A 9,225-nucleotide genomic window follows, 5' to 3' on the forward strand; every position below is an offset into this window, starting at 1 on the left:
CCAAGGAAAACTGTCTAACCAGCACAAAGTGTGGTGGCTTTTTGAGTTTATGTTGTTGTAGCTGAATGTTATGCTTAAAGAATTCTGCCTTTTTTTAATGTAACCTATCAAACTTGTATGTATGGCCTTTGAATGTTGTTATGGCCTATGATGCTTTGGGTTGTGATACTATGTTATGCACAATGTGCTTTAGCACAAACAACACTTGTTTCGGTATTAGTTATCTTAAATTAATGAAGTTTTTGGTTTAGTCATATTGTGATTTATCTCTTTCTGGTTTAGTGAACACAATTTTTAGCAGAATAAGTGCAGCATCAAGAGTTGAACTCATGTCAAATTAGTGTTTCATTTCATTTCATTCCATCTTCATCAAGACATTACATACAACTTAAGAAATTTAAAATTTCATAACATTATCATCATTTGTTGAATATAAACCCCAACAAACTAAAGCCTAAACACACACCAAAAGTAACAACAAAAGCCAGCAGCATCATTGTCATCTTCACGGTCCTAACATCACTCCAAGGTTGTCATCCTCCAACTTAACTCATGCAAAACTTCTAGTGGAATGGGTGCTGCAGAAACTTGATCTTCACACCCATCAGCCCAGCGAAAAAAATTACAGTGAATTCCATACTGAAAAGTAAAAAATGCAGGTGAATCCAAACTCAAACTCAACCATCTTAACATTTTCTTCACAGCCATAACCTTACCTCATAGTTCGGACAACCATAAAATGGTTTACCAGGATTTCTGCAGTTGTTGAGTGCTTCATCACCGTTCGAAGCCCGCAATAACAGAAAACACCGTTCTTACCTCCCCTATTTCGCATTCCTTTGTTGCCATAAGGTCTGCCTGCGGCGTTGTTCCTACTTGAGCTACTTTGGCTTTTCTTGCCACCACCCATCATCACTCACAGACAAGAAATCAATTTGGATTTTACGGCGAAGAAGAGATGTCGAACAGAAGAGAAGGAGAGTCGGAGAAGAGAAGCATAATCGAAGAAGACAAGAAAATTAGGGTTTTATAATTGCAATGGACTAATTTGGGTAATATTAGGCAATTCCAGATACCAATTTGAAACAATTCAACCTTGGCACATCAGCATCCAGCTGGAACGCCCACATGGCAGTTAACGTTCCACATCAGCAACGTTAAGACGGCAATTCTGGGAGGGACTAACGGGGACGCACGTTTCTGAATTTTAGGGATTTATTTGGTCATTTAGAAAATTAAAGGACTGAATTGAACACCGATTTGAATTTGAGGGACCATTTTGGGCATTTACTCAAAAAATATATATGTATTTAAAAGGTACTTTGTTGACTTCTTGTTCACCGTTGTCGTGAGACAGAAACTATGGATAGAACAAGTGTCTAGTTGAAAGGCTTTAGGGATGATTTTTTTAAAGGTATAGTCGTAGACTAAATTTTTATAGTGGTCCTGATATTGACATTGTGTATCAAAATCGTCCCTAAGATTTTAGTTGTACCAATTATGTCTTTGAAATTGAAAAAATTACACCATATTAGTCCCTGACCCATTTTTCGTTAACGACGCGCTGATGTAGCTTGGTGACATGAATCTTTGGTGAGATATGTCACCTCATGGTTTGGCCACGTGTAATAGTATGATGACGTGTCGGTCAACGACATGTGATATGCTGACTTGGATGGTTATGCCACGTGTTACAATGCTATTTGTCCACGTATCATCTACTATGCCATCGTTACATGTGTACCAAATTGGTCCCTTACTTTACATCAAATGATTCATTTTAGTCCCTGAAATTGAATGTCGTGCACCAAATTAGTCCCTTCATCAGTTTTTTCTCATTGTTTTTATAAATTTAACATTCTCAACCTTTTTTTATACACTAATTTTAATTATATTTTTATTATACAAATTTTTATAATAATTTTTTAGTTAATAATTTTAACTTTTATCATTAGAACACATGTTAACTAAAACCAAAATTTTATTATTGCCTCTTATGTTTATTTGTATCTGTTTTAACAATGTTCAAGTCATGGTTACAATAAGTACTTATATTGATTAATAGTGTAATATATGAAAAAATCGTCTAACTAAGTTATAGATAAAATGAATTATTATAATCGACAATATAAATATATCTTATTAATTTAGTGAGAAGTCAATTATATGAGAAATTGGACATTTTTAAAATGGATGGAATAATGAATTTATATTAGTTAACAAGTGCTTTATCAAGTATTTTTAAAATATTATTAAAGTGTTAAATATTAAAAAAATTGTATTAAAAAAATTATTATACTCTTAACTTACACTCTTTACTAAATCAATATCAATATCTCACATAATTCTTTTAATAAAAAATATAAAAAATTGTATAATTAAAACTAAATTTTAAAAATATTTTATAAAATACTTGTATTTAAATAACTTGTAAAAAGATAAAATTAAAATTAGTGTATTCAAATATATAATGTGAATTTTAAATTTATAAAAAAATTGAAAAAAACTGATGACGAGACTAATCTAGTGCACGACATTCAATTCAGGGACTAAAATGAGTCATTTGATGCAAAGTAAGAGACAAATTTGGTGAACATATGGATAAATAGCATTGTGACACGTGGCATAACCCCACGTCAGCATACCACGTGTCGTTGACCGACACGTCATCGTACCGTTTCACGTGGCCAATCCATGAGATGACACATGTCACCAAAGATCCATGCCATCAAGCCATGTCAGCGCGTCGTTAACGGAAAAGGGTTCAGGGACTAATATGGTGCAATTTTTCCAATGTCAAGGACGTAATGGTGCAATTGAAATCTCAAAAACGATTTTAGTGCACGGCGTCAATCTCAGGGACCACTATGAAGATTTAATCTATAATCGTAATTAGAGTAATGTTAGATTACATTTTAACTTTAAAAATAGAATAAGGTAAGATATTAAAAATATAATACAAAAATTAATTTTTTATTTTATTTGATAATAATAAATTAAATATAATAATAAATTATAAAATATTTAATTTATTAATATTTTTTCTCACACAAAATTTAAAAATATAACAGTAAAAAATTATAATACATTAATTTAATATCTCAAATATAATATTTATATATTTATTTATTAAATATAATTTTGTGGTTTATATTTCAATATCTTTATTTTAATGTCTATTGCTTGTATTGCATAAAAAAATGGAGACGGTGCTAAACAGCTTCAGGTCCAATGAGTAGGGCAATGATACACCCTCGAAACATGGTGCAACCCAACCTAGAATTCTCTTGGCAACAGGAAGTAGTTAGACATGATTGTATAGGAATAAACCTCTTTTTGTGAGTATATATCAAAATATTTTTGAAATGTCCTGTTAACTAACAACAAAATATTTTTAAAATATGTTAAAATACAATAAAAATTATTCAATATTAATATATTTTTTTCCATAATATTTTAGAGATTAAATTTTAATATAATTTTTTATGAGTATAATTAAAGAATAAAATATGATTCTTTTAATTTGTTGGTTTAATACTAAGTAAATTTTTTTTATTTTTTCTTTGTCAAAGACGAAAGATAAAAAAAATTCTAGAGTTCGAATTTTGGTTTTTTATATATACATTCTTATTAATTATCTAAATATTCTTACAAAATTTTGTAGTTTTGTACTTTTCAAGTGTTTTTTTATATTTTTGCAAATGTTTTTTTTTCGGCTTATTGTTTAATAAACTAATTTTATATATACAATTGTTTATGCGTACAGTAATTCATTGTCTAACGACAAACTCTTAAATAGAACTCCGATTCGCAACGGATTAGTCTTTAGTCTGTCGGACTAGGAGATATTGTGGATAACAAAAAAAATATTTTGGCCAATAAAATATTTACTGATTAAAACATTTATACAAAAAAACCACTTTTGAGTTGGATTAAAATGTTAAAATGAAGGGGTAAGTATGGTTTTGGTCCCTAAGGTTTTTTGTCAGAATCAAAACCGTACCCGACGTAATTTTTTATTTAGAATCATCCTTAACGTTTTTTTTCGTATTAAAGTCGTTCTTTTAAATAAAATTTTTAATTTAATTCCTAAACTACCCCTATTTTCATAAAAAATAAAATTAAAAAAAAACGCATTTTGGGGGGCAAAGGAAACGCGTTGGGGGTGGGGGGAAAGAAACGCGTTGGGGGTGGGGTGGGGGAAAGGAAACGCGGGAGGGAGATGAGGAGTCCATCGCCATAGCCGCCGCCACCATCCGACACCTGCATCGTCATCGGTCCGCCTACGAGCCATCACCAGAACCACGACCAGAGAAAGACGTCGCCACCTTTCCTTCATGTATCTTTCTGCCGCCACCGTGGAGTGCGTCGCCGGGAAAGGGAGCCCGATCTGCCGATCTACCCAGCCGTGGAGTGTGTCGCCGCCGTTCATGCATGCTCCTGCCACCACCGATCTACTCACCGCCGTCGCTCCGTCGCCCACGAGCTGATGGTCCTGCTTCGCCTTCTGCATCTGCTTCTTTGTGCTTTAAATTTTTGATTTGGCTTTGTGCTTCTCTGTTGATTTGGCTTTGTGCTTGAATTTGTTGATTTGTTGATTTCTGTTTCTGCTTGTGTTAACTTTGTGTTGATTTGTTGATTTTTTACTTCTCTGTTGATGCTATTATTCTTGGAGGTGAGGTGGAGGTGGAGGTGGGAAGGGGAGACGGGGAGGGGGAGGGGGAAGGGGAAAGGACGCAGGGTGGGGGTGGGGGTGGGGGGAAGGGGAGACGGGGAGGGGGAAGGGACGTGGGGTGGGGGGAAGGGAAAAGGGGGGAGGGGGACGACGGCGGCGTTGGTGGTAGTATTGGTGGTGCTGGTGGTGATGTTGGTGGAGGTTGTGGCGGTGGTGTTGGTGGTGGTGGTAGTGAAGGAGGTAATTGTGTTGGTAGTGATGAGTGTATTTTTGTCCAAAAAAAATAAAAAGAACGATTTTAATACGAAAAAAAGACGTTAAGGACGATTCTAGATCGAAAATTAGACGAGGGACGGTTTCGAGATTCTGACAAAAAACCTTAGGGACCAAAACCATACTTGCCCCTAAAATGAATAAGTCAATAAAGAATAGCTCAATAACGCACAGATAATACTAATTTTACTACAATTAATAGTTTGCTGCTGTTATAAGTGCAGTAATAAGTGTAAACTTATTTATCATCATAACATGTACTATAAAGTTTTAATAATTTTTATAACACACTAAAATATATATTATTCTATAATTTGTTTATACTATGACCATCAACCATGTTATATATACAAAAAAAATCTAAAAAAAAATCAACTATCAAATCTGTCACCCCGTGTAGAATACAAATTAATTTAATAACAAGCAAATATGTTATCAAATGTAGATATTGCAAATTGTTAAACAAATTTTTCAAATCATAGATAATAATACTTAATAAAAATAAAAATAACATTACATGCCTTTCTTTGAATGCTAACTTCTTATGTCTATGTAAGCACGTTTGTTTTCTCGGTCATGAGTGATGCTATCCTCAAAAATGTTACTTCTATTTCTTAGTTTTAAATTTAGAACATAAACAATTTCTTAATGGCCACACTCTAGTTAGATGAAAAAAAAATAATAATAAGAGAATTAATCCAAAAAATGGAAAACAGATTGTAAAACAAGAAATCAAGTAACACTAAAAAGAATAGATGAAACGTGGAAAAGTTAAAAAGAACCTCATGAATTATGAACAAAATGAATATAATGTAAACACTGGGTACAAATCATGTTCGAACAATTCAGCATCGCCTCCTGTAACAATCTCTTATAATTTTTGCATGACACTCGCGCACATACTCAGAGAGAGGCAGAGACAGAGACAGAGATTAATTTGGTGTTTCACCAGGAGGTCCCTGTCGTGCCGTCAACAAAGGTTGAAGAGCTTTGACTACAATGCTCATGTTTGGTCTAAAATCAGCTTCATATTGAACACACAACGCAGCAACAGCAGCCATCTACAATGAGACAAGCACCATGCTGTTATACATAATATTTTCTTATGTAAAATAGTTGGACATGTCTTCTTCTAGTGTAATAAATACCCCTGATGATGAATCTTAAAACAAACTACGTATATATTGATTTATATTCAATAAATTTCCCCCTAAAAGAGATCATAACAAAATTTTATATTCAAATTTTTGGCAAAAGCAGAATAGCTAGATCTGCTCTTACTTCAGCAACAATAAAATAATTCTGTAACTGCCTCTAACAAGCTTCTTTTGCATAGTTTCCGAATTCATGAACATATATTTCAAGTAAACATATGTCATAAAACACTTCCACAAACATCAACACCACCCTAGCTCAGAAAGGGCATATAAAGGTGAAAAGGAAGAAAGATATACTTAAATAGATTAACACCTTAGCAATTGCTTTGGGTGGATATTCTGCTCCAAGTTTCGGATCAACACACTGCTTGACTTTATCCTCGCTAAGTCTTGGTGTAGCCTGAAATACATGTTGCTATGATAAGCTGCATAGCCTACATTCAAAATTTATTGGAAAAGAGTACAATAGATTACAGTAAAGAGGTTCAAACTCCGCATTTTCTTCCTTTTTTCTTTTCACTTTTGTTTACTTTTTCTTTTGTTTACTTGGGGGGGGGGGGGGGGGGGTGACACAAACATATAGCATAAACTAATACCCAAGTAACCAGACTCTGTTGTCCACGTGGTAGTGTATGATCAACGGGTTTCCTTCCAGTCAAAAGTTCCAGAAGGACAACACCAAAACTGTAAACATCACTCTTAGCATTCAATTGCCCAGTCATTGCATATCTGCATCCATGACATTAAACATTTAGCAGTTGAAGCTAATGCACTACATAACGAAGAAATATTATGTCCATGATTATAAAATGACTAAGTTATATACTTATGTTGGATGCAGAAACATAAAAAGATGTATGTGAATAGACAAATGCTTGTCCAGTCAACTATGAAAAAACCAACTGGTAGAATGAAGACGTGCATATATTGATACTCATATCTTACTCTAGTGCATAACATGAAAAATTGATACTCATATCTTACTCTGGTGCATGATAACCAAAGGTTCCAAGGACACGAGTAGAATGAAGACGTGCAGCCATGTCAGGAGCCTGATTTGACAAATCAAAATCTGCAATTTTAGCAACATCATCGTCAAAGATTAGTACATTGCTTGATTTGATGTCCCTGTGGATAATGTGGGGATCAGCCTTCTCATGCAAGTATTCAAGCCCTCTTGCAGCCCCTACAGCAATTTTCACTCTCTGTGCCCATGTCAAAATTGGGCCAGGTATTGCCCCTTTTACACCTTTTCTGCCTGCAGTAATAATAGTAATAATTAAAGCAGATGAATAGAATCTTTTTCTTACCAAGAAAAAACAATAACATATTTCATTTAGAGACACTGCCTGTCAAGGCACTAAAGAAAAATGATGTAAAAGAAATAACATAATCCAAAATCTACTCAGATCCTCTAGGATACAGAAAGATTCAGCTAGCATTTATGGATGTTAACATTTTTCTAATTCAACCAAGGTAAAGGAAGCACTATATAGTATAATACCATGTAAGATATCATGAAGAGACCCATTAGCAGCAAATTCATAAGCAAGAACTCGGGAACCTCCATCAACACAATAACTAAGCAACTGAACAAAATTTTCATGCTTCAGCCTTGATACCATTGAAACCTGAAAGTTAAAAAATCACCTGGTTCGTGGGATTTGAACAACTTCAATGAGGTGTCAGAGAATAGTAAGCACAGGTTGACGCACTTACTTGGGCCAAAAATTCATCATCAGGCTGTTTACTAGCATCTAACTTCTTGATTGCAGCATCCTGCCCACTTTTAAGAACCGCATGATATACTCTTCCATATGATCCCTCTCCAACCAGAGCCTCTTGTGCAAAATTATTTGTAATTTCTTTTAGTTCATCTGCCGGTATAGCAGGAACTTCAATGGGTTGGACTTTAACGGTCTGCGGTTTTGCGGTTTCAGAAGAATGATAGTTTCCATTATTCCCTGTACAAAAGATTTTATCACAACACTTTCACCAAAATTCAGTTCCTGGTAATACAATATCAAACAAACTAATGAAATTGACTAATTGAGCATCAAATTACAGCATCTTAACCATATACTACATTACTACTACAAATCCAATGCATTGAAATAGAACGATGGACACGGAAATATCGACCAAATTGCACGAATGAGACCTATATACATATATCATCTTTGAAGTAATCCTTTAGCTAAAATGGGCCAAATTACCTGCTGGGTTTTTCACGGCATATTGTCCTCCATTTTCAACTGACTTGGCATAATCATCCTCTTCACAACAGCCAAAACAACTCATGATTCTTTTCTGACGGATACAATTCATAAGCCCATCAGTAATTATTCACTTTTAAAGCTAAACATAAATTTCAAAAGAAAAAATTCCATTGCAACTTTTCAATAATGCAAAAGAAAGAACAAAACACTGCATTTGCATGTGTTACTATTCTGTTTTCAATTGCAATTGTTTCCATAATTTCACAAATAACACGATGGCAAGTGAAGAACGAAATTTCACAGCATAACATCAGTGTCTCAACTTCGAAAAAGCTCATAATCACTTCGGTAAGTCAATAGCAATCACATGCAGCTAAAATGAAGGTGGATCAACAAATCAGTTTCCACCAATCAGAGCAAAACAACTTCTAAAATCAAAGCCAGTTCATAGATCAGTCTAAAATCAAATCTTGCCGGAAATGCTCATCAACTTAAACAAAGAACACACATGCAAATGAATTCGATCACGAAACTGAAAATTGCGAATTTGATTAAATAAAAAAAAAAGAGTAAAGAAAGAAAAGATAATAACTGAAGTTGAAGTGTGTGAAAGATCGATGAGTACCTGAAAGGAAAGGTAAAAGCTCCGCAGCTGAGAACTCAGTTTCGGTGAGAAGAAGCAACGGTATAAGATTATAACGCGTAGCTGAAACGAGGCGCAGGATAAGAAGAGGGGTGCGTAGTTTAAGATGGGTGGGTTGGCAGTTTGATACTTGGAGGAAGTTCTCGACTCGCTTTTGATTTGGAATCGGAATTACGAGCAATTGAGTACTGTTGTGTTTTGCTTTGCTGTGTTTGGTACTGTTCTATTAATTATTTATTAATTAACTCATGGATTTAT

The 9,225-nt window shown here is 34.2% G+C and overlaps 1 protein-coding gene across 1 annotated transcript; it reads right to left on the reverse strand.

The window, feature by feature from the left end:
* Positions 1-5,719: 5,719 nt before the first annotated feature.
* On the reverse strand, positions 5,720-8,527 carry LOC130966658 (pto-interacting protein 1-like). Its single transcript, XM_057891475.1, has 7 exons — positions 8,322-8,527; positions 7,825-8,069; positions 7,610-7,736; positions 7,090-7,363; positions 6,702-6,834; positions 6,419-6,505; positions 5,720-6,009 (listed from the first exon to the last, which is right to left on the reverse strand). The coding sequence occupies exons 1-7, from the start codon at positions 8,431-8,433 to the stop codon at positions 5,881-5,883; spliced, it is 1,107 nt and encodes a 368-aa protein (XP_057747458.1). The 5' UTR covers positions 8,434-8,527; the 3' UTR covers positions 5,720-5,880.
* Between the last annotated feature and the right edge of the window lie 698 nt (positions 8,528-9,225).

Source organism: Arachis stenosperma, chromosome 3 (genome assembly GCF_014773155.1).
Source record: "Arachis stenosperma cultivar V10309 chromosome 3, arast.V10309.gnm1.PFL2, whole genome shotgun sequence".
NCBI classification, from domain to species: Eukaryota; Viridiplantae; Streptophyta; class Magnoliopsida; order Fabales; family Fabaceae; genus Arachis; species Arachis stenosperma.